This window comes from Lepisosteus platostomus, chromosome 25 (genome assembly GCF_059453375.1).
Source record: "Lepisosteus platostomus isolate fLepPlt1 chromosome 25, fLepPlt1.hap1, whole genome shotgun sequence".
In the NCBI taxonomy this organism is placed as follows: domain Eukaryota; kingdom Metazoa; phylum Chordata; class Actinopteri; order Semionotiformes; family Lepisosteidae; genus Lepisosteus; species Lepisosteus platostomus.
The window spans coordinates 5426140-5452435 of record NC_142635.1 but is presented as its reverse complement, the minus strand read 5'-3'; the positions used below and the strand labels follow the sequence as shown (position 1 = coordinate 5452435).

The 26296-nt window shown below is 50.4% G+C and overlaps 1 protein-coding gene and 1 non-coding gene across 4 annotated transcripts in view; one reads left to right on the top strand and one right to left on the bottom strand.

Annotated features, from left to right (window-relative positions):
• Nucleotides 1-26296, bottom strand: part of dscaml1 (Down syndrome cell adhesion molecule like 1) — a 158366-nt gene that overhangs the window by 112255 nt on the left and 19815 nt on the right. For all 3 annotated transcript variants that reach the window (XM_088619154.1, XM_088619157.1, XM_088619156.1), the window contains exon 3: nucleotides 14564-14710. In XM_088619154.1, coding sequence (XP_088475280.1) covers nucleotides 14564-14710 — 147 coding nt within the window. The remainder of the gene's footprint in view (nucleotides 1-14563; nucleotides 14711-26296) is intronic.
• On the top strand, nucleotides 18081-18153 carry trnar-ccu (transfer RNA arginine (anticodon CCU)). Its single transcript has one exon. It is a non-coding gene; the product is annotated as a tRNA-Arg (tRNA).

Here is a 26296-nt window from a genome sequence, read left to right as displayed (position 1 = left end):
ATACAGAAACCAACTAACAGTGAGTGACTCACTCATTCACAATAAAAAAAACATACACGCACTCGATCATATCGGCAAACACCAGAACACTCACTCGGCCACTCTGGCAAACATCAGAGCACAACCTCAGTCACGCTGGCAAACACAAGTGCACTCATTCACACTGGAAAACACCAGGGCACAGACTCGATCACACTGGCACACACAAACACTCATTCACACTGGCAAACACAAGCACAAACACAAAACCAAGCTCTAATGTATTCACTCACATTTATGTAAGCTCACTGCTGTCTCTCTGGGGAAGTTACACTGACTTGCATTTCAGCATATTTTCTGTACCCCCCAGCCATTTAAACCCCACCAGGTTTAAAATTAGTAAGAAAGAGAGAAAGGGGATTTATTTCAATCCAAGCTATTCTGAATATTTACCAAGAAATCATATTCCTGAGTTTATGATTTCCTTTCCCTAGTAAGAGTTTTATCCTTAAAGAATCATAAGCAGAACGTCGGTTGGCAGGCAGTGCAGTTGCTGAAAGGTTAGCACTGAGTCCTGGGTTCGGTTCCAGACTGGAGAATTACATCCAATCCATCCATTTCTAACCACTTTAGCCAATACAAGGTCCTGGTAGAATGCAGATTACATAGCGGAGGTTATTTAAGGGAGTACTATATGATTAGTTCCCACTTACCTATCCATATAAAATACCTATCCATAAAAAACGGTTCAAATCTTATGTTTTTAAATCATACAATCTTGATCACACTGGCAAACACAAGAGCACACACTCGTTCACACCAGCAAACACGAAGTACACACTCGATCACACCAGAAAACACAAGAGCACAAACTCGATCACAGTGGCAAACACAAAAGCACACACTCGATCACGCCAGCAAACACAAGAGGACACACTCAATCACAGCAGAAAACACAAACACACTTACACTGGTAAGGCTGGATTTGCTTAACTCAAGTGTCACACAATTTGTATACTTCAGGGATACTGGGTCACTAGGTCCAGACACAGCTTCTAATGGGCACAGAAGTGTTGCAGGGAAGCAGCCCAGTTTCAGCCATCCCACAATCACAACCACACGCACCGCGCGTGCAAACACAGGAGCCACCACGCGTCCAGAGACCAAGCAGAGGCCTCGTCGCTGTGCGAGAGCAGGCGCTGGAGTTTCTGATGTTGATGGAACGATCCGTCCCCTGACGGACCGGGAATGTGGAGACAGCTAGATTAAGGGTTCCTTAAAGCCTGGGTCGAAGTATTATACACAGCAGATTGATTAGGCATTAATAATGCATTGAACGGGCATCATTCTCGCTTCTGTATTTAATCAGCAGGCAATAAACCCCTGACACACAGAGGCACATTTGTCACTGGGAAAAAGGAGCACCTGCGTGGGCTCTCTGCTTGATTAGCTGCTATCGAGAGAGAAATGATGAGGAAAAAAAGACACTGTACTTGATCAATACTGGTATAAATGGACACCAAACTGACACCTCATGTCTTCCTTACGCATAATGAAGAAGTGAGGAATCATTGGTAATTAGATCTGGTTTCCACCTCCTCTTTCCTCTTTCCTCTGAGCAGGCTTTGATGTCGCTGGGTTAACACCACTGGCACTGACCGTAGTGGGGAGAATCGTGAGCCCAGAGCTTCGCTAACCCAGCACCTTACACTAACAAGAGTTACACATGCAGGTTTCAACCCAGAAGAAAATAAGAAAAAGAGAAAGAGCAGAGAGAAAAATAAGCCATCCTGCACGACATGCTTTTAAAAGTCAACGTGCATTTTATAAACTGGCCTTTTAAAAAAATGCCTACAGGCAATTAACACTGCTCCTGCACTATAGGGCCTTACAAAAGGACTCAGCTTGATACTTGGAAGCAGCCGTTCATATTTTTTTACATTCACAACCTAAGCTGCACAAAAAAAGCACAAAAACAAGAACCAAGAGGTAAACAGAAAATATGAAAGGAAATTAAAAAGTCAGGACTGCATAATTGGTCAAAGCCTTTACTGTGGCAAACCTTTAGGCCTGGCAAATCGCCTTAACGAGCCATACAACTAGTTGAGTGGCTTCTGGTCTGTGTGCAATATAATACTGGTCCACATGATTCCAGAATAATATAAAAACCTCTATAATATAATATAATTTAAAAAAAGATCTTTAATATCCCTCGGAGTGTGGCCAAGTCGGATCATTAATAAGTGGAAGGAGCCCAGTCACTGCCGAGATCAGGCTGTCCCTCCGAAGCGAGCAGCTGGGGAGGGAGGAGAGCATCACCCTGAGGCCGACAGTGGCCCTGAAACAGTTCCAGAGCTCAGCGGCTGAGATCAGAGAAAACGTCCATGAGTCAACAACATTCCAGTTACTCCACAAAGGGAGCCGGTCCGCCCATCCATGGATTTTCTAACCTCTTCATCCAACTCAGGGTCACAGGGGAGCCGGAGCCGGAGCCTATCCTGAAAAGCAATGGGCACAAGGCAGGGTACACCCTGGACAGGACGCCAGTCCATCACAGGGCACACATAGACACAGAGTCTCACACCAGGGGCCAGTTTTCCCAGGAGCCAATGAACCCATCAGCATGTCTTTGGACCGTGGGAGGAAACTGGAGCTCCCAGAGGGAGCCCACATGAACACGGGGAGAACATGCAAACTCCCCACAGACAGCGGTGCTCAGCATGGCTCCACTGTGCCGCAAACATGTGACTGAACATTCTGAGGTCAGACTAGACAAATTCATCATTTGTAGGTCTTGCAAAGTTAAACAGATGCAAAGCATTACATCTGACACCAAACAGCACAGAGTACCACACTCTGACACTGACACCCCTGCACAGAGTAACACACAGTCACTCCCCAGCACAGAATAACACACCAATACAGGCAGCCCGGCACAGAGTATCACACTCTGACGCTGATGCTCTGGCACAGAGTACCACACTCCGACACCGACACCTCGGCACAGAGTACCACACTCCGACACCGACACCCCGGCACAGAGTACCACACTCCGACGCTCACGCCCCGGTGCAGACTAGGCGTGCCGCACCAGCCTCGTTATCTCTGTGCCCTGGGCTCCTGGCACTAGCGAGGGCTGCAGTAAGCAGCATCCCGCACTGCAGCCAGCAAGTGAGCACATTAAAATTTAACTACTTCAGAAAAAAAAAAATCTGAAACGTTTCCCTCCACCAAATTAATTCTGCTTCTCTTTATGCAAATGGCCTGGCCTAACTAGCTCTGCCGGCCTGATTGGGGCTCTATTGATATTCTCCTCGCAGAGTGAAGTGCACCTCCGCCCCCCTCGCTCTCCCCCCTCTCCTTCTCCTCCTTTCCTCGTCTTCCTCCTGCTCCCACTCTTCCCACGAGCCTGGGAACAGAGAGCAGTCCCTCCGATTTCCCTGGCCTCTCCGCGTCTGTCGCACGGGAGGGTTTTCGAGGCAGAATACGTCATCGGCGGTAGCAGCTTTTTATTACATGGGAAAATCGCACTCGGGTTCTCTACCGCCGAGCAAGCGATCGGCTGTTGCGACTCGCTTGGAGCGTGATTCTCCGGCTGCGGAGAGGCCCTAGTCGGAGCCCAGCGCGCCCTCTGTCCCGGCCGGCACTGCTGCCACCGGGCTCTGAACGGCACAGGATCCTGCAGCACAGTCTGCTCAGTTTTCATCCCCTCTCTCTCCCCCTCTCCCTCTCCGAATCCCGGGAAGGCTTTAACGCCCAGTGCACAATTCTTCTGGCACGGCCTCAGGGCGAGCAGGCACAGCTGGAGAAGAAATGCTCCTTGTCCCACTATCGGGCTTCGATTCCACCCCTCTTTTTTTCCAGCATAATAAACCCGATTTACAAAAAAAAGTAACAAAAACAAAAAACGGGAGGGAAAAGCCAACTCCTGTTAGAAGGCCTTTGTTTCAGGCTGCCCGAAACGCCCCCAGACACACGAGAGATGGAGCCGCTCGTGCAGGATGCCCGGGTTTTATATGAGCAGTTTTGGAAACCGGGCTGCGACAGCACACAGACACAGGTCTCTAATTAGGAGCCCTGCCCTCTCCCAGCAAGCACAGCTGTGAGGTTGTTACAGAGGAGACTGCACCGGCTCTGGGGTGTTCAGCCTAGACCATCTGAACGCAGCAATAACAAATCTGACCCGGGCGTGTGTGTGTGCGGTCTTAGCTCACTCTGAGCCGGACCTGTGTGTGTTAGGTGAGGGTGTGTGCAGTCTCAGCTCACCCTGACCCGGGCGTGTGTGCGTGTGCAGTACCGGCTCACTCTGACCCAGACGTGTGTGTGTGCGTGTTAAGTGAGTGTGTGCAGTCTCAGATCACTCTGACCTAGGCGTGTGTGCGTGTGCAGTACCAGCTCACTCTGACCCAGACATGTGTGTGTGTGTTAAGTGAGTGTGTGCAATCTCAGCTCACTCTGATCCGGGCGTGTGTGTGTTAAGTGAGTGTGTGCAGTCTCAGCTCACTCTGACCCGGGCACGTGTGTGTGTTAGGTTTGTGTCCAGTCTCAGCTCACTCTGACCTAGGCGCGTGTGCGTGTGCAGTACCGGCTCACTCTGACCCAGACATGTGTGTGTGTTAAGTGAGGGTGTGTGCAATCTCAGCTCACTCTGACCCGGGCACGTGTGTGTGTTAAGTGAGTGTGTGTGCAGTTTCAGCTCACTCTAACCCAAGCATGTGTGTGTGTTAGGTTTGTGTCCAGTCTCAGCTCACTCTGACCCGGGTGTGTGTGTGTGTGCAGTGTCCTCACTCCTACAGACAGAGCACCATTGTGCGTCTGCTTCACAGGGCCACAGATCTGCATTTACAATGTTTTCTTTTGTAGAGCGCACACTGTTTTGAGCAAAGAAAAGCAGATGACAAATCTGCTTGTGATTCAGTTAAACACTTAATCAATGCAATGCCTTTCCAAATGCAATGCTTATTACATGTACCTTTTCAAACAGCCTGTATCTAATTGTAGAAGTATAGAAAGACTGCAGTCACTTCTGATTTTAAAGGCCTTCTTACAAATAATACACCATTCTAAACAATATATTTCTTTACAAGTACAGCTCCTTTCTTTCAAATACTGCCGTTAGAAACCTGGGGACAGATGGATTCAGCAGTAGAAAGGAGTATATCTCATCTGCTCAAACACACTCTGACTGCACTGTAGCACAGTACAGGACAGCAATGCAGTTCTGCACTGGTCTATGGGGAAAAGGGGACGTCTACAGTGGAGTAAAACAGCACTAAGAACACACTCTTGCAACAGGACTACAAGTCACAAAGCAACGACCCAGTCAGGTGATAGGGGTCACTGTCCAAAAAAGAAATCAAACTTTCCAAAACACTTCTTGCAAGAGGTAGAATATTTCTTAGATATCATTTATTATTCGAGGTTGTATATCTTTCCAATTCTTCTGTGTTACTTAACATATTAATCCAGGTGTGTCTGGTCCAAAGTCAAAAGCGTCTGTCCTATAATTGCGTTCCCTGGCCCTCTCCCAACCCCGGCTCTTTTGCAAAAGAGAGATGCTAATCTAAACGGAGCTTGCTGGGGAAGTGAAGGGCAAACCTGTGAATGATTGGCCAGGTGTGGGGTTGATCTGCTCCACCAGCGCTATAGACAAGCCCAGGCCTGACCGAGCTCACCCTCTCTGTCGGGAGCACACAGGCCAGCCCCAGCAACGTCGGGACACGCCAGGACAAGAGACAGGCCGTGCCCGGGTACCTACTGAGCTGCCCATGTGGCACGCACAACACACCTTATCTCACAAAACAGTTCTGGCCACTCTCACCCGCTCTACCAGATACGATCACACGCTCTCTCCCAGCCGTCCATGTTGGTGATTCTGATAACTGATTACATGACAGGAATAAGGGATTATCTGGCGTTATTTGGAACCTGAACAGGACATGAATGTCCCCGCCACAGTCTTCCGACCTCAGGGAGATCCTGAGGAGGGGACAGGTTCTTACAAAGACAAGCCGCGAGTTAAGAGAGTGAGGACTGCCCAGGGACGCGCTGCCCCAGGGCTCGCGGCTGTTCCTCTGACAGACCAGCACAGCACTTCCCCGACACGCTTCTCCGCCCTGCGACTTGCCCTGCGTCGCAGCACGCTACACCTTGCTCATACCCCATCAAGTGGCTGCAGGTGATGAATCGCAGCTTCACGGGTCAGCTGGACAGCAGTGAACTGAGAGCATGGCCTTTCACAGCCAACGCCTGCATTTCCCTTCAGGGTCATCATGACGGGAAACGGGCCCACCGACCCATCAGAGTCTAATTAACCCTTCAGAGTCCCATCAACACAGAGACACATCAACAAATCAGAGTCTCCAGAGTCCCATCAACCCACCAGAGTCTAATTAATCCATTAAGTCCAATCACCACATCAGAATCTCCCACCAACCCACCAGAGTCCCACCAACCCATCCAAGTCTAACTACCTCACCTGCATGACCAGTCCTCTCCGGAAAGTGCCCAGTGTGCCGGCCTCAGCCCTGTGGCTGCCTGCCTGCCTGCCCGTCTCTCACGCAGCCTGTCCAACCCTCACCCCTCCCCCTCCCCTGGGGCAGAATCATTAGCTGCCGCAGAAAGACAGATTCGGGGATGTTGTGTACACAGCCGTAGTCAAGACCATGTTAACTGCCTTCTTCTAACAAATCACCCCTCTCTCTCCTTCTGTCTCCTTCATAAACTAGGCTAACACTGTGTCACTTAAACAACCGGGACTGAATTCACATTCACGTGCTTTACATTTAATTAGCATCATCAAAAAGTATTTAGGTGCTGAGCAACGCGCGGTCCCTGACAACACAGATTTTCAGTTCACTCTGCCTAAACATACAGCACAGGCAGGGGGACCACCAGGGCAAAGATAATGGGGGGTGGGGGGCAACAGGGAGGGGGGCTGGGAGAAACAGGACACTGTTTGTCGGATTAGATCCTTCCCCCAAATAAAACGATCACACAAAACAAATTACAGATTAAATTCACATATATGGCATTAGAAAAAGGGCTGTGCTGATTTTTATCCATCCATCCATCTTCTTACTGCTTTATCCAGTTCAGGATCACGGGGGGAGCCAGAGTCTATCCCAGAAAGCGACGGGCTCAAGGCAGGATACACCCCGGATGAGACACCAGTCCATCACAGGGCACACACAGACACAGACACACACACAACTCACATCAGCGCCAGTTTTCCCAGAAGCCAGTTAACCCACCAGCATGTCTCTGGACTGTGGGAGGAAACCGGAGCTCCCAGAGGAAACCGCCGTGAAACCGGGGAGAACATGCAGACTCCACACAGACAGCACCCCAGGACCTGAACCCGGGGCCCCGGCGCTGCGAGGTGACAATGCTGACCTCTGTGCCCCCGTGCCACCCCTTGGAATGGAAAACTGCATTCGTTCTCTGTCGTGTTCTTCTGTTGTTTGTCATGTTGGTGACATCTGAGGTCTGCCTGTGGTATATATTGTATTTTCCCCAGTAAGTGCATTTTGCTTTACATACAGGAACAGATCAATGGGGGTGAAGCTTAAAAATTTCAATTCCTCCCGGGTCGATTAATAACATCGTCCACGGCCGACAGGCAGACGCTGTGTCCTGAAAGCGAGCCCAGAGGCACACCTCAGCCTCGTGCTGAAGTGTGGCAGTGAAATTAGACAGAGAGGCAGAACGCCTAAACCAGGAAGCCATTACCAGGTCACTAGATAAGCCTGCACAGACAGTCTGTCTTTGAAAACGCTAGACCTGCTAAAATATCTGCAAGCAGAAGGTGTCGTTCCAAAGACTGCCACACGTGAGGAGACCAGAGTTACTGCAGAGAAAGGATTAAACCGATCCTGTACTTTCCTGGCACTTGTAACCTCTTCCCTGCTTTTTTTCCTATCCCTTCTCCCCTTCTCTGTTTTCTCAGTGAAAAACAGAAGAGGGAAGTTTCTGCATCCTTGCCTTCACGCACACACACACACTCCTGTGCCCCTGTGCCTCGCCTGTGTGTGATGTAACCCCCTCCCCCCGGTATCTAATCTGAATGTGATCTGAATCTCGGGAGCAGCAATCACTGAGACGTGCTCACACCTTCTCCATTACACTCTTTTTTTATTAGTTGCTATGGCAATGAGATAAAATTCACACCGCGTTGTACCCCAGAGAGGGATGAGGAGACCGATACGCAACTGTCTCTACAACACACACACACACAGTCTCTGCAAAACACACACATACACACGTACACAAACACTGTCTGTGCAACACACACACATACACTGTCTCTGTAACACACACACAGTCTCTGCAACACACACACATACACATGCACTGCCTCTATAACACACACACTTACACGCGCACACACAGTCTCTGCAACACACACACAAACTGTCTCTGCTACACACACACTTCCACACAGTCTCTGCAACACACACACATCTACACGCACACACACTCTCTGCAACACACACATTTGTACACACTGTCTCTGCAACACACACACTTCAAGTCTCTGAAACACACACACATACACACACAGTCTCTAAAACATATACAAAGTCTCTGAAGCACACACAGTCTCGGAAGCACACACATGTACACACGCAGTCTCTGAAACACACATGTACACACACAGTCTCTGAAACACACGTCTTCCAAGACAGAGTAACATCTACAGTACGTATATACCCAGATATTTATAGGAAGTAACTATACTGTGCTTTCCACTGAACTTCACACTCACCAACACAGGGTCAGACACCCACACACACTGCCCTCCCAGTCACAACACCACACAGTTTCACACTCCCAGCAATTTAAGTGGAAGAGAAGAAAATGAAACTCGGCTGCAACACAGCCCCGCTCACCTCCTCAAACACACAAATACCACATGTCCACGCACACCTGGGGCCTTGCCAGCTCGCAAGTGTCCTCTCATGCAAAGGAGGTTTCTTGTGGGGGCGCCAGCATGCTTAAAAACCGCCAGATTTCGGTGATTGATTTCAATTACTCATTCTCTTGCGCTCTTCATTGACGGTCACCCTGCTAACACACTGTAGCGTAATTCGGGGAAGAGGTATCCGTAGCGGTTTGATCCATTCCAGGTTTTGCCAGCTGCAGACGGGCACAAGGCCAGCAGATTTGATTCGGATGAGGGTAAAAGGCCTGTAACGTCCAGCCCCTGGTGATGGCTTATAAATGACATCCATTGGCCTGTAAAAACAGACACCAACCAAACTGCTCTCCAGCGGTTGAACTCAGCCTCTTCATTGGGTCTTTTTTCGCCCGATACTCTTGAAGTCTAATGGGCCCGAGAATGATCATGTGCCAGGCCCAAACTTTCCGGGAATGACACGACCCACGGCCACCAGCTCTCAGGATCTCTGTCACAGCCACATACACGGGCTACCGCACCCACCAAACATCACGCGCGCCGACAGTGGGCTTCATCACTCTGCTCTCCTCCCCACTGAGAGCTGGTGTGTGGGGAGAGGACTGGAGCATCATCCAGGTGGGGCTGCACACTGGTGGGGGTGGAGGGGATCCCCATGACCTGTGAAGGGCTTTGAGTGGAGTGTCCAGAAAAGCGCTATATCAGTGTAAGAAATTATGAATTATTATTATTAATTAGTTCCACTCTTGCACAGGGTCAGACACCCACTCATACTCGCGCTCCCTGCCCTCCGAGTGCGCCTGAACGCCTGAACGCCGGGCATCGGGGATCACAGCTCCACAGTGAGGAGGAGGAGGCTTCAGCACGTGCCTGGGCGCAGACTCTTACTCGCACTTCCGCTTGGCTTGTGAGGACAAGGGCTGCCTGTGTTTGGCACTGCAGACAGAGCTCAGACCTGGACGGCCAAGCCAAGCTGAGACAGCTGGGCTGAGAGAGAGCGATGAGCACAGACGCCCATCTGGTGCTCAAAGCTTTACAGTGTTCTTGGGACTGGCCCCGCTTCTGTGAGGTCTTCTATGCTTTACTGTGCTTTACGTCACCATACCCTGATGACAGGGCTGTCTACTTCAGTCCTGCTGAGCTCTCCAAGCCCAACTTCCTTCACAGGCTGAAATGAAGCCAGCGTTCAGTTTCCAGCTCCCTGGTAGGCTTCGGCACTGTGGCACTGCTGCCTAACAGCACTGGGGGGAGGGGGTCCTGGGTTCAGTTCCTGGGGTGCTGTCTATGTGGAGTTTGCATGTGCTCCCCGAGTTCAAGTGCTCCGGTGAAGTCCAAAGTCATGCTAGTGGGTTAACTGGCTTCTGGGTAAATTGGCCCTGGTGTGAGTGTGTGTGTCTGTGTCCTGTGATGGACTGGTGCCCTGTCCAGGGTGTGTGTGAATGTGTGTGTCCAGTGATGAACTGGTGGTCTGTCCAGGGTGTAGACTCCCGCTCCCCTTTGATCCTGAACTGAATAAGGCGGTTAGAAAATGCATGGATGGAAAGCTTCAGACTCTTGGAGAAGCGATACAGAGATGGCTTTGTGTGCTGTCGGACTTTGGTCTGGGCTTTGGGTACCGAGAGTAAGTGTTGCCAAGAAGTGCACTTTGACCTTTTCAAAGAACGACATCACATCCCCCCACTTGACATCACAAGGTAACTCCACTGCCAAGATCCAGCTGGACAAACACTGAGCAACTCTCCCTTGCTGGTGACACTTGCTCACCGTCCGCCGACGCCTCTGTGGACTGATGGTGCTCTCAGCGTAGCTGACAGACTTGCGGGGTCTGTCCTGCCAGAGGTCTAGAAAAACAGCGCACCCCAGAGCGCGAGATTTTGCTAAAGGAGAAAGGAGGAAGTGGGGGGGAAAGGAAGAGAGTTGCAGACGGCTGAAGAAGTAACGGACTCCTGCCTGGGGAAACTGACACCGAGCTCACTGACCGCCCCACCAGTCTGCGTGGCAAGAGGCCCCCAGCTGTTAATGAACATGACGGCGAGGGGGGGGGGGGCTGTCTGCAGACACAGGCCTGAGCTCCCACATACCCTCCTCCCAGCCCCAGGACCACACCGGATCACAGCCAGGAATCCCAGCAGCTCTCTCTACAGCCAGGCTCTCTGCCTGAGAGAGAGAATCCGCACAAAACCTCTGCAGGTGTGTATGACAGCCCGAATCCTGAAACGCACAACTGTCTGCACTGTGCTACCCGGACAGATATCTCACAGGAACTGCCTCTCAGGGTTACAGCATCTTTAGAGGAGAAAGCAATCTCTATAAATTAGGAGAGCGATTCTTAATGAGCATTAATTCATCAGAGGAGCTCTGCTTCCTCGCCTCCTTGGGAAAGGGCCGGGGCTAATTCACAGGAGCAGCGCCCACTCCCTCGCACAGGGCCCAGTCTGCCAGGCACCTGCGGCTGGCTGGAGAGGCAGAGGCACATACCTGGCGCGCGACCTCACCACCCGGGCAAGGAGAGAGGGAGGGAGGGAGCTGGAGCGAGCTGGGGGAACGGGAGGAGAGGCGAGAGCGACAGAAACAAAAGGAGGATGACGAGCACTGACTGGGGAAAGAGGAGGAGGGGGAAAAGGGAGAGGGAATCGCGGGAGGCAACGAGAGACAGAGCAGGAGAGGCGGGCACGAGGACAATCACGTGGAAAACGGGGACAGGGCGGAAAAGAGGAGGAGGAAAAAACAGAAAAGACCATAGAAAAGGAGATACGAAAGAGTCTGACGGTGCAATCCGGCCTCAGTGTCCAAGGATGGCAGAATCAACACTCCAGTCTTCCCGTTAACAAGTGTGCAGCTCACAGACTCCTGGGACCAGAGACACAGGGGCCCCGTATACAACCTGAACAGCATGTCAGCCAATGAGCCTCACTGAACCACGAGATACCCACTGCAATCTTATCCACGGGGTCGTTCAGAGACCTGCAGAATGCAGGAATAAGGTCAAGGTGACGAAGCTGATCTGATGGGGATCTTTCTTCATGATGCATCATGTATTTCGCCCCTGAGCTGTATAGTGTACACACAGACATATCACATCGAACAAGTGGGAATGGACACTGTGTCCACTGCTGAGGCCCTGATGGATTCGCAGGCCCAGTATACTGGAGTCGCCCGGGGTCTGCGCTTGCTCCTACTCATACGTGTTGTTAGGACCCTGCACCCGCACACGGGGGAGAGTGAGGAGGCAAGGGCCCCGCCCACCTTCCAGCCAATCGCCTTTGAACACGTCCCAGGCAGCACAGAGCCGATTGGAAGAGAGGTGCCTCCCTCACCGATGGCCAGTGCCACAAGCCTGCAAGCACCCAGGCAGCCACAGGGGGTCGCTGTATCACCAAGAGACCAGAGAGTCGTGGCTGAATAACCCCCGTCACAGCCCACCGTGAGCCTCTGCCAGGCTCGAACCCGTGATCACGAAGCTCAGCCTGCTCGAGCGAGCCTCCCACACTTTCTGTTTGCCACTGCTGAACGCTCAAGCCTCCTAGCTCTAATCCGGCAGGTTCTGTACTACATAACTGAACATCAATGCGTACGAACACACACACACCCCCAAATGCACCAGAAGGTTGCTCTGTGTTGGTAAGGCCAAAACAAGCTTCTGAACGCCTCTTCAGATATCAGCCACAGTACAATTTTTCAGGGGAAGCAGCTCACAGCAGTTTGAGATGTTTCAGGCTCTTGGATAAAATTACACTTAATAATAATTCTGTACACTTATAGAGCTCTTTTCTGGACACTCCACTCAGAGCTCTTTACAGGTCATGGAGATCTCCTCCACCACCACCAGTGTGCAGCCCCACCTGGATGATGCTCCAGTCCTCTCCCCACACACCAGCTCTCAGTGGGGAGGAGAGCAGAGTGATGAAGCCAGTTAGAGATGGGGATTATTAGAAGGCCATGATTGGCCTTTTTACAGTATAGTGTCCCCATCACTATACTGGGACATTAGGATCCAACGGATACACAGATCTGATCTGCTTCTGTCAGATTTTTCTTCTTGCATTTATAGAAAATGTTCAACCTACAGTCTCATATACAGTACAAGGAGAGAAATGTAGCAACCGCACGAAGTGCGCTGAGATCCAACTGCTTGTGGTCCTCCTTTGTCAACATGCTGCCCATGCTGGACTGCATCAGCATCAATTCAGAATGAGGCCTGGGAAACCTGGGACCACACAAAGGTTCCTTCAGCGTGAGACGAGGGCAGCGCTCCCTGCCCCTGCCAGGGTTTCGAACCCAGTCTCTCGAGGGCCCCGAGCTCGCAAACACAGCGCCCCTCCCTTCCCCACTGGCCCCAGACACCGGATCTGCCTGTGCAGATCTCTACACTGTCCGGATTTCAGAGGGGGGTGACGTCCCTTGTGTTACTGCAAGAGCCCCAGAGTGAAAACCCACTTTTCACAGCCGCCGAGAGACATCAAGAGGGCCCCACGCAACACAGTCAACTTCACGATGGGGGGAGTGGGGAGGGGGGGGGCAAACTGGACAACATCAAAATCAACTCAGAGCTACAGAAAAAGTCCAGTTTCCTGACCAACTGCTAAATGCGCAAAACGTTTCACCTCTAAAACAAGATCACCGGCCGCTGCAATGTCAGACCCTCTGAGAAACACACACTTCTGAAAGACCCTCAAACCCAGCTCACAGCAATTAATTCACTAATCCGGTTCCAAAAAGCAGGAAAAAACAGATTCAGGTTCATTATCCGGCCTCTTCCATGTCAAACCTTTGTACATCTTTTTGGCAATGACACTGTTTTGTCAAGATCGTTCATGGTCCAGACTGAAATCAGCACACCAGAAGCACACCAGAAGAGTCAGCATGTCACCTCTCATATCTGCCCGGGGGCTTGATCTCCACATTGGCACAAGATCCCTGCTCAGTCATTTCCCGTCACAATACACTCGAGACAACTGTCCCCAGCGAGCCAGCAAGGATGAATCACTTTTCTCCCCCACTTAGCGAGGAAATCGAAACCTTGACCGATTCTGCACAGCGAGTGAAGCCCAAAGCACGCGCGGTCTGTGACATTAGATGACACCCGTGCAGATCTGGACAGAGTTTCTCCCGATCGGCACACCTTCCCATTTCTCCAAGGCCGCGTAACGCCGATCCTCTGCTGTACACATCCTCGGCCTTTCAGACCCCCCGCGAGGCCGGCTCCGCGTGCCCGCCTGAGAGACCCCCGTGCGCCGACTACCGAAGACTGACAGACTGGCTGCCCATCCGGCCAAATTGCTGGCTGACCGACCGAGTGACCCAGCAGCTGACAGACTGCCCGGCTACCGACCGGCAGACCGACTGCTTCCCGACTCACCGCTGGTGAACGGACACGCCGGTCGTCACGGTCACTCCCACCGGCCGACACGACCGGGGAAACAACTGCAGCCCGGGGGCGGAGCGCTCCTTCTCTCGGGAGAATTGCGGAAGATCACCTCTTGCTCACATAGCAACCCGCCCAGCTCCCCTAAATCCTCTCACGCACACAAATGCATCGGCGTCTCCCAAAATACGAGCACACTTCGGCAGAGGCGATTCTCACACTTCGACCATCCCCGCGTGTGACACACACCCATCCCACCCCCCATCTCGGCCAGAGAAAGAGAGAGGAAGCCAGGGTCCTACCTGGGACGATGGAGACAGTGTCTTTCTCCCAGGACACTACGCTAATGTATTCCTGCACGGCAGAAAGAATGAGGCACTTGAAGACGGCCACGTTTCCCCGCGTGGCCCGCTGGTCGTCCACCCGCACTGTGTAGGGCTCCCTGAAAACTGTAGAGAGAGAAGACACACATGTCACGCAGGCCGAGCTCCGAGACAGACACACGGCAAGCTGCTGCAGATCCCATCATAGCCCTCATCCATCAGAAAGGGGCCACCGTTACCCGCAGGTCATTTTCCATCTGCACACATACCCCCCCACCACCACCCCCCACACCCACACACACTTCATTTCGAAGAATTGTCACTGAGGCGCGAGGCCAAACGAACTCGAGGACACTAGGCTGCGTGTCCATCCATCCATCTTCTAACCCACTTGATCCAGTCCAGGATCACAGGGGAGCTGGAGTCTATCCCAGCAAGCATCGGGCGCAAGGCAGGGTACACCCTGGGTGGGACACCAGTCCCATCGCAGGGCGAACACAGGCACCAGGGCCAGGTTTCCCAGAAGCCCATAAACCTCCCAGTTTGTCTATGGACTGTGGGACAAAACCAGAGCTCCTGGAGGAAACCCACACAAAGGAGGAGAACATGCAAACTCCACACAGACAGCACCCCAGGAATCGATCCCAGGGCCCCAGCTTAGCGTGGCAATAATGCTCACCACTGCACCACTGTGCTGCCCAGGTACATGCCTTGATAAGAACATATATCAAGCACAGCCTCGTGCTCACAAATGTCAGTAGGACTTTAAATATCATCTCTGCTGTGACGTGCGCAGTGGAAATGAATGGAAATGATGTTGAAAGCATCGCCGATAATCTCCCTGCTGCAGAAATGGGGTGATTTTGGATCTCTGGAGACAGGCGTGTTGGGCTTGTTTTGAGATCAGTCTAAATTTCACCACAGGGCACAATTTCACCAGGAGGGCAGGTAAATAGACACCCTTTAGTGGTTTCTGACAGAAGCTGATTTTACAGGGGAAACGACAAACCTCAGCAGTTGGCATCATTAGTAAACACTCTCCCTGGATAAAACTATGAAATGGTTAATCAGACTGATCAGATAAGAAGGAAGATACAGGGTTAAGAAAAAAAACAGAAGCAAGAGAAGACATGTGTATGAATGCAAGGCTAAATGCGTGTACAGACTGCCACCTAACCACTTCAAAAGCCTGGAAATTAATCCTGAGCTAAAAATACTCACAAAATGTGCTTTCATATTATAGTGGGACTTAATTTCATGCCATTTCCTTAATTAAGATACAGTGTTTTTGTCATTAGACAAAACAAGCATGCTTTACTTTATTCAGAAGAAGATGGATGGCATTTGCCCAAAAGTTTGCTACTGTGGTTTGCTGTACACTGCTGTGATGCTGGTGCAGGTCTGAACCAGCGCAAGAGTGAAGGCCTGTGTGTCACAAGGCCGGGGGCTCAGTTATTGGCCTTTGCCACCAGTTTCCGTCTCGCGAACTGCCCTTTCCTGCTCTGAATCAGCTGCTGCTCACTCAGAATGCGGAAACCCTTCGGCAAGAGAATTTCAAAATAGCTGAACAGCAAAGATGAACACATTCAACTTAAAAATAACAAAGTCATCTCATAAATAATTATACAGATGGGAGCTAAGTTTACAAAAGCAAAGGTATTGTTGCCTACGCCTGCATTATTTTCTCTTCAGCAAGTACAAAATACATGATATAGGTGATCATAGTGTGAGCTACACAGACTCACTCACACAGGCATACAGATGAGCACAGAGGGATGAATGATAAACATCACCTTAGTTTCAATAACCAACTCAGGGTCACAGTCTCCCAGAGCTTATCCCAGGAAGCACCGGGCACAAGGCAGGGTGCACACTGGACAGGATGCCAGTTCATCGCAGGGCACACACAGACACAAACACACACTCACACCAGGGCCAGTTCACCCAGAATCCCATTAACCCACCAGACCATGGGAGGAAACCAGAGCACGTGGACAAAACCCATGCGAACACGGGGAGGACATGCAGACTCCACCCAGACAGCACCCCAGGAACTGAACCCAGGGCCCCAGCGCTGCAAGGCAGCAGTGCTCACCACCCTGCCCTGAGTGATCAACAGTACGGCATAAAAAATGACAATATCAGAACTAACAGTTATATAGAACTATCTTATTATACTGTACACACTCTCGTCACTCGTAAGTTAAACGAACGAATATTTCGTACAAAATGGCGGGTGGGAATGTGTCTTACTCCTGTATTTTTTAATTGGTTCTGAACAATGGGACTGACACATCTCATCTCGGCATAACCAGAGTGGCGGACAATAACGCGGCCACCCTGAGCGGATTAAACACACAGCCCGAGAAAGAGCACACAGCGCCCTTTGTACAGATGAGCGGAGAGGCTCTCTCTGGCCTGTGAAGCCGTCACAAACATTACAGGCCTCCTGCGCCTGGCCACAAGAGCAGGCAGAATAGACACACGCGACGCCAACAGAGAAGAGGCGTGATCCCATCTCCGGGATCGTTTTGCCATACTGACTTTACCACTTGAATTCCCGGGAATGAAACGGCTCTAAAGGGAGAGTGTCTGCAAGCGAGCCGACAGGCCCGACGACACCAACGCGATTTTACTCCACACGGGCGCAGAGACGCGGGGCTCACAGACGGCAACCTGACTCAGGAAGGTGTTCTTGGTAATGATGAAGCAGCGCTGCTGGTTCATCAGGGACTAGGCGCGCGCACACACACACACACACACACACACACACACACACACAGAACCAGGCACGAAAGGCAATAATCCAAACTGTGCCGAAAATGGGATTAATCCAGTCATTAATAAAGCCCTGTGCCGGGTGGGAAAAGTCACCTTCTTGCACTGGGAGCAAATCTGTAGAAGATAATATTCTCATCGCATAGAAAACCACAGCACCACAGTCTGTCCCACCTTACCGGAGCGCCACTGTCTGACAGCAGACAGCTCACCACTTCATTCTTATAATGTACTAAATTTAAGCGGCAAGAAGGCCTTTTCATAGATTAGCAATTCAAGTTTACACTTTGTCAATATACTGCAAAATTACACTAGTTTACTTTTATCACAGCTGTTGCTCCTGTAATAGTTTATGCTTTAGGAAATGTAGCTTTGCAATTATATTTTATGCCTTTGGATGAGAAGCCCTGTAATGCTACTGTATGACCAAAAGTCACTTTTCCTGCCAAACGCTGCGGTCTGAGCATCAAAAGAAATGTATCACTCTGTCCACATTTAATGTATGCTTCAGAGAAATACAGAAAACAGATTTGATTAGATGTTTTCGGCATTATTCTGATAAGTTTACCATGACAGACCCACTACTGACTTTGATTGTTATATTAGTGACAGGTGATTTAACTCGTTGAACATCAAGCCTGCTAACACTCAAGTCCGGTAAACTGATACCACCAACGCACAAAGGCATATTTTTCCTTCCTTTTCTTTCTTTCACTGTGCCCCAGTGGCCTAATGGATAAGGCACTGGCCTCCTAAGCCAGGGATTGTGGGTTCAAGTCCCATCTGGGGTGCTCCTGTCCCCTTTTTGGGCTCTTTGGCTAAGGATCTGCACCTTTGGCTGGAAGGTTGCCGGTTCGAATCCCACTCCATTGGGCCCCTGAGCAAGGCCCTTAACCCCAGCTGCTCCAGGGGCGCCGTATATATGGCTGACCCTGCACTCTGACCCCCAGCTTCTCTCCCCGTCTGTGTGTCTCATGGAGAGCAAGACGGGGTCTGCGAAAAAAACAGATTCCTAATAGAATTTTATATGGCCAATAAAGTGATCTTATCAGACTCTTCCACTCTGCAGTAGGACAACACATGTCCTCATTCTGCTCATGTATCAACAGCTTTCTGGCGAGATGAGAATGCAACAGTCAGTCATAGATGATGTAGTCAGCAGACTTGAGCCCCACGGGACACAAGATGAGCTGGGAAAAAGTGTGACATTTTCGGGCTCAGAGACCAGTGACCAGGCACAGGCCTGTCCAGGGCTCAGAGACCAGAGATCAGGCAACTGCTAGTCTAGGCTCTAGGAGAGGAATCTGAGAAGAATTCCACAAGACAGCATCTGAAACCTGGTGCAAAATGTCAAAGAATCGTAGGGCAAGAGCAAGAGCAAATTCAATGTCAGAAAGTGCATGTGTCCTGCTGTGTGATGGGGAGGATTCAAACGTGACTAAAACCTCAACACAAGGGACAGACCTATTCCTCTTTATGCACGACAGTATTCACAGCAGGCCAGTTATTAGCACCTGTGCCCAGTCTGAGTGGTAGAATTAACCTGTGATGGGGATACTGGCAGACTGCCGACAGAGCCAGTTACATCAGGTAACCTCCCTCATTTCTAACCCCCATATTAGACGACTCTGTCAGTCCAGTAATTACTGTTCAATCCTCCCCCCACCCCCCCTGCAGGGACACACAGACCCCACCTTGCTCTGCAAGTACTGCTAGCACGATTCACACTGTGCAGGCTACTGCTAAAATCAATATACCCGCGCACAGACAGACTCCGGAGAGAACAGATGTTTGTTCAGAGATCACCAGGACACAGACGGGGCCGTTGCTCAGGTCTCATCTAATGACACATCTGGCCTCTGGAGTTCCCTTAACCCGTAACCTTGACTCTCACTTCTGTCTGGCAGGAGCTGGCCTCAGCATCTGCAGAAGCCACTCTCGACTTCATTTATTTATTAATAGGCGTATTGTTGACCTTGCCTATAAACCCGTCAGCGCGGGAGAGCGCCGAATCCTCTTTTATAAATCATGTCCGTCGCCCTGGTCTCCCATCTGCGTCCTGGCCGAGGCCTGACTGCTTAGCTTCCAGGTTTCTTCGCGGGGGTTAAAATTCGCAGCACTTGACAATTATTCCCGGCTTTCGGCTGTTGTTATTAGCGGTAAGGGTCGCTCTGCCAAATTGATAATTACCTGAGAAAAGAGAAAGGCGACTGTTTATATAGACACTGTACTGGGCCGTGCTCGTACGCGCGGTCATTAGAATGCGGCGGACGCTTGGCTATCGTCTGTCGTTGCTAAGAGACCGACAAAAACACGCTCGGGCTCTCCAGTTTCAACCACAGGCCTGTGTCACTGTAATTTAAATAATTTACACCGGCGAAACCGAATACATTATTCACTTACACGGGCGGAAACTCGACAGCGTTTAAGGTAACGGGCCGCGGTACCGCCCGTATCGGGTTCCTCCCGGGAAAGGGCCGTGTAACGGGCGAGTTCAACTCGCTGCTCCCGGGCCTGGGTGGGTGGGTGGAGGGGGGGGGGACTGTGGTATCGGTACCTTGTCAGATTCAATGTTTCACTGTACGGAGGTGGAAAAGGCGCCAAACTCGAGTCTCGAAGCGCGCTGTCTCGCGGCGAGCTCCTCTTCCTTCACTCCCAGAAGTCACTCTGAAAACCCGCGTTTCGTGCCCGAAATACGCATGCGCCGTGCCCCCCCTCCCCCCCTTCCGACGTACCCACGTCGATGACGTCACCCCCTCCAGGTGTGAGCGACCTCAGGTCAATTAGCGCCCAACTCGGACGTCGCGGTGAACGTGCAGGGTGGGTGGCTTTGAAAAGACCCTCGTTTCTCTGCCCCAGCTGAGCCGCCTCGGAGCTCTTAACTCTGATAAAGGTGATGGAGCCAAGCGCCAAAGGTTTAAGTTACAATATTGAAGCAAGCGATACTAGGACCCCACAAACAAGTCAAATAAGTCGTTCAACATGGTGTAAGACACGTTTGCTGAAAGGAATAAAATAAATAAAGCTCAACAGTAACACGTTACGGTTCATTCTGGAGTTTTTTTTTTTACTCCATTACTCATGTATGTTGGCATGCTCTGTGAAAGGTGATGTCCTTGAGCTGAAAGCCCATTGCAAGCGATGGTTGGTTTGTCCGTGGCTTGCAAGGCGGTCAGTGTGTGCTAACTGTCCTCCCGAAAGAACACACGTCCTCCAACAGGAGCTCAACCCGAGATCGGTCGAGGTCCTGGGAGTCCGATGTCCCCTCCTTCCGCTTCGCGTATAAAAAAAAAAAGTTAATGACTCTACAGCCTAATTCGTTTGGAAAGAGGACTGAAAGCCGACTTCCTAATTGATTTAACTTCATGAGGTGAAAGCACAGAAAAGACGATTTGGGCGTTTTTTTTTTAGTTAAGGCCCCTGCCTGTCCGTCCGTCCCCCCCCCGACGGGTGAGACCCAGGCCGCCGGCGAGCCCCGGACTTGGCGGTCGGGGGACGGTGCCGGGCGGGAGAGCAGGGGTTAACTCCGCCCGAGGGAAGAGAAGGAAGGCTGTAAAGAACGAGAGCGGAAACAAAGGGAGTTGTATTTACTGAGCCAGAATAACAATACAATTATAGGTTATGGTCGAACGACAACCGCCGCTCCGATTTATTTTGCCTTTGTTTGTCAGCAGTGTCTGCACGACACGCACACAACACGCGCGGCTAATCACAGGCATTAGCGGCGAGGCGCTTATCTCTCCTGTCAGGGGCGCGGCCGAGCCCACCCCCACGGGACACGGAGACGTTAATTGGGAGACGGATACTGCTCCGCAAGGGCCGAGCGTGCTGTGTGAGCGCGCCTTCAACTTGCGTTTGGCCCGCCCGCCCGCGGCGATCGGCGCGGTATTTTGGTCCGCCCCCTCCCCAGGCCCTCACACACACGTCGCCCCGGTGTGGAAGGCCCTCTTTAGGTGCCAGGTCTTTCTGGAACAGTTTGAGGTCCGGATTATTTCCCTGGGCAAAGCCGGCCGGCCAGCGTGTGTACGTGTGTGCTGTTCAGCAGACTGCGGTAACAGCTGTTGACATTGTGGATTGTGCGGGTCACTAATATGAAGGAGAGAGGGAGAGGGGATATGTAAATATTTTATGATGTGCCTTTGGTGTGAATGTCTGTAGATTTTATTTTACTTTTATTTTTTGTTTTGTTTCATGTGAATTTCGTTGTTTTTTTTGCTTCGGCAACACTGATTGTTCCCATCGGTCATGCTAATAAAGCACCTTGAATGGAATTGAGAGAGAGGGGAGGGACAGATCGTTTTTCTGTTAATGACAGAGTGTAAACGGTGAGCAGCACCCCCGTGTCGGGACACACGATCAAGCTCAGCCCCACGCCTGGCTCAGGTATGCCTGACCACCTGCTGTTTACGCCCGTCACCACAGCGACCAGGCAGGGACAGAGCACACCGCCTGCGCGCGTCGCCTGTCCGTGACAATGTAGGACCATGTCACCCCCTCCTGTGATAATCCATTCGTCCATTTTCTGTCCGCTTCATTCTGTACAGGGTCGCAGGGGAGCCGGAGCCTATCCCAGCATGCAACGGGCGCACGGCAGGCTACACCCTGGACAGGACGCCAGTCCATCACAGGGCACAGACACTCATTCCCCAGAAGCCAATTAACCCACCAGCATGTCTTTGGACTGTGGGACGAAACCCACAAGAACAAGGGGAGAACATGCAAACTCCACACAGACCGCACCCCAGGACTTGAACCCAGGGCCCCAGCGCTTGTGAGGCAGGCAATACTCGCCACTGCGCCACCCTGCTGCCTGCTCCTATGATAACAACAAATCCTGACCTCTGTTTTCACAATGATGGCATGAATACCAGGTGACCCGATGGCCTAACCTAGCGCTAAAGCCTGTCTCCTACTGGCACCCACTCTGTCTGAGGCCAGGGTGCTGTGCAGTGCGGCACCCTGGTACTTTCCAGCCCAGAGGTGGGTGTACCTGTGTAAGAGTGTGCCCCTCCCCTGGGCATCGTTCTGCAAAGTGCTGGCGCTGTGTGAGAGACCAGTCCAGCTACAAGCAGGGTGACAGGAACGCTGCAAATCTGGGGCTGGGCGAGAGAGCGGCCGTTCCGGACCGAATCATCATTGCCTGTGCAAGGGCAGAATAGAGTGACTGAGGTCATGCCCCCGCAACAGCGCCCAACACGAAACCATGGGCACAAACACAGCCATGGTAGAGAGCTCAAACTTGTGTATGTGGCAGGGGATGACAGGTGGTCACACCGAAGGTAAGTATTTCTACCTCCTTACTGTACAATGGGACAGTTGTTTTGGGGGCGTGCTCCTTGTGACAGTGCGATAAGGGCATTGTCGCAGTGCTGGGGCCCTGAGGTTAATGCCCGGGGTGATATCTGCATGGAGTTTGCATGTTCCTCTGCGTGCTCTGGTTTCCTCCCACAGTCCAAAGACATGCTGAAGGGTTAATCGGCTTCTAGGCAAATTGGCCCTGGTGTGTGTGGGTGTGTCCGTGTGTCTGTGTGTGTCCTGTGATGGACTGGTGTGCTGTCCAGGGTGTGTGTGTGTACTGTGATGGACAGGTGTCCTGTCCAGGGTGTGTGTGTGTGTCCTGTGATGGACAGGTGTCCTGTCCAGGGTGTGTGTGTGTGTGTCCTGTGATGGACAGGTGTCCTGTCCAGGGTGTGTGTGTGTGTGTGTGTCCTGTGATGGACAGGTGTCCTGTCCAGGGTGTGTGTGTGTCCTGTGATGGACAGGTGTCCTGTCCAGGGTGTGTGTGTCCTGTGATGGACTGGTGCCCTGTCCAGGATGTGTGTGTCCTGTGATGGACAGGTGTCCTGTCCAGTGTGTGTGTGTCCTGTGATGGACAGGTGTCCTGTCCAGGGTGTGTGTGTCCTGTGATGGACTGGTGTCCTGTCCAGGATGTGTGTGTCCTGTGATGGACAGGTGTCCTGTCCAGGGTGTGTGTGTGTGTATGCATTTAAAATCTTGCATTTAAAGGTAAATGTCAAACAGAATGATGGTATTTGTTAGTTATTGCCATCTGCTGAATATCCACCGAGTGAATAACCAGAAGAAGGAGGAAACATCTTTTTTCCTCTGCTTTTCACCGTGGAATGAATCCCTGACCGTCAGCAACTCAAGACTCTTTAGCTTGTCTTTACACAAAATAAATGTTCCTTTAGAGGAAGAAACGGTGAAATAGGGAGGATGAGTTAATTAGATCATGCTCATGACATTCAATAGCGGATAAGATCGAGGGAAGACCATATGGTAACCGAAGACTCAAGACAAGACAAGGACTGTTTGTAAATTAAGACTTAAATGAGAATTTACTGTAATTTAAATAATACATACGATGAGACAGCCAAAGCACTTCACAGAGGGAAACTAGTTTCTACTGCTTTATATAGAAAAGCAAAGGGCTATAAGAGAGCCAGGCTCTCCGAAGGATTGGGAGAAAAGAGACTGTTATAAGAGATAATAACAGAAAGTGTGGACAGAGCAGTGGTACTTGCCAAACAAATGTTATTAAGAAGGTGTTCTTAGGCCTCCAATCTTTAAGCTTTCAGACTCCAAAAGCAAATAACAGAATCCCGTATTCTAATATAGGATAGGCAGACCAGCAACCAAATTCTGACAGGGAGACATAGAGTACTTCAGAAATGGTATTAGGAATTGTACAGTGCGCATAATGAATACAGTGTATAGAGTGTGTATATTTTCAAAAAACTAAATTTTATCTAAACAGAATCAAAATAAATGTCTTGCCAATAAATGAAAAAGAAAATTTCTGTTAAAACAGATGGCTATACCAGTGAGGTTCCGAAGGGGTTTGGTTGGGCTTAAGCCAGTGGAGATTGGGTACCTACCTGGATCAATTCAGGCCTTACAGTTTTTCAGAAACAAGGCAAACATTCCAGCAGCCATATCACCCTGCAACTCCCAGCTGGCAGCCCACTGAAGCTAAGCAGGTGTGAGCCTGGTCAGTTCCTGGATGGGAGACCTCCCATATACTGTATATACACAAGTATATGTACTGTTTTCACTGATTTTCACTTTGAGTATAGACAAGCTTCTCTCCCTGTCTGTGTGTCTGCATACTGTGGGTATGCGAAAAGACGATTTCCTAACTCAAGAAATTGTACAGGGCTAATAAAGTGATCTTATCTTATCTTATTAGCACAAGGTAGAAATAAGACAATGAGGACCACAGAAGGAGTTCTTCTGGCTGTAGAATCACCCAAGCTGGCTCTGTATGCAGACAATGTCATTAAATATAGTCTAAATTGAAATGCATTCCTGCCCTTAAGGATATCATCACGGAATGAAGTATTTTCAAGAATCCAAACTATACAAAGGAAAATCAGAAATTATGGTTATCAAAGGACCAATCACTGGAGATTACAAGCAAACTAACAACGAAATCAGGATAAAAATCACTTAGGTACTACAGTACTCACACACTCGGTAGACCCAAGTGCCATGATGAGCCAGAATATCAAAGCGTGACCTTACAGGATACCTCTCTCGCTCTCCGGAAGGGCTACCTGATCAAACATACTTTCAAGAGTATTGTTCCTGTTTCGGGAACTAGCCTGTTCCTGTAAAGTTTAAATCTTGTGACAGACTTCTCAGCTAGGGTCGCGGGGGAAGGAAAAGACCCACAGATGCAAGAAAACGCAAAATATTCAGAAGTCTACAAAGGAAAAGGGAGGTTTTGCTCGCCCAGATTTGCAGAAGTACTATTTTGTCTCTAATATTATGGCTCAGTCTAATAGTGTAGACCATAATGACCTGACTGAGTGATGCCTCTCTGCAAAACCGAACAAGTGAAGGAAAGGATATGTTTCTCACAACAGTGCCCTTTAGGACATAATTTAATGCATTAAGAGAATAATTCCTGGGTTGTTAATGAAATTACCACTGGAAAAGGATCTGTAATTTGGGAAAGAGAGAAAGATTTAGGATCCTGACTTTAGACTTAATCAACTAGATGGATGTTTAATGGGGCAACGAGAGAATTAAGCTCATAGAGTCAGTTTATTGATAAGCATGGTACGTTTTGAGCTTTCAGTCATGGATCTGGTTTTCCTCATTCAGTCCTATACAGATACTTTCAGAAGTTCTCTTAAAGAGAATCTGAGCTAGAGATAACCATGGAAGATACTGGTCCCCTAGTACAGTACATGACACAAGGCCGAGTTAACAGCACAAGAGTATAGATCCGAGACCGAGACTGGCACTTACACAGCAATGAGGAAGGAGAAGATATGGGTCTATGCCGACATAAAACGAACTCACCTTTATAAGTTCCGATCAGCTATTTTAAAATCCCACAGTTATAGGTCAAGTTCAATAGATACCTTAGGAGAATTTGCTGGAAGAATTGTGAGCCAGATCACATGCGAATCTTGTCATGCGAGGTTAGAATAACTTCAGTTGGGCAGGAATACTGAGGACGTCTCTGGTTAACGTCAAGGAAGTCCTACGCACCCTGCTCCTGTGTCAAGTATTGTTGGAAGCGTGGTCTCAAGCAGAGGTATTCTTGTTTAGAACTGAAAACAAATCACTAGAAACTGGTTGAGACCAGCTAGATCAAGTGTTCAAACGTGGGAGGTATCAATGAATGAGCTTAAATATCCATCCGTCCTTTCCTGGAGGGTGAACACACTAGTGGGTGACGCAGGGAGAACATGCAAACTCCACACGGACAGCATCCCCCAGGAATTGAACTCAAGGCCCCAGCACTGCGAGGCGACAACGCCCACCACGGCGCCACCCTGTTGCCCACAGGAAATCGAAAGGGACTGTGGGAGGAAACCACGACAATGGTGATCCACCAAACGGGATCCATGACATCGCTCAGGTCAGGGATGGCACGAGGACACAGATTGCGCGCTAGTGCACCGGTGATCGGGGTGGCGC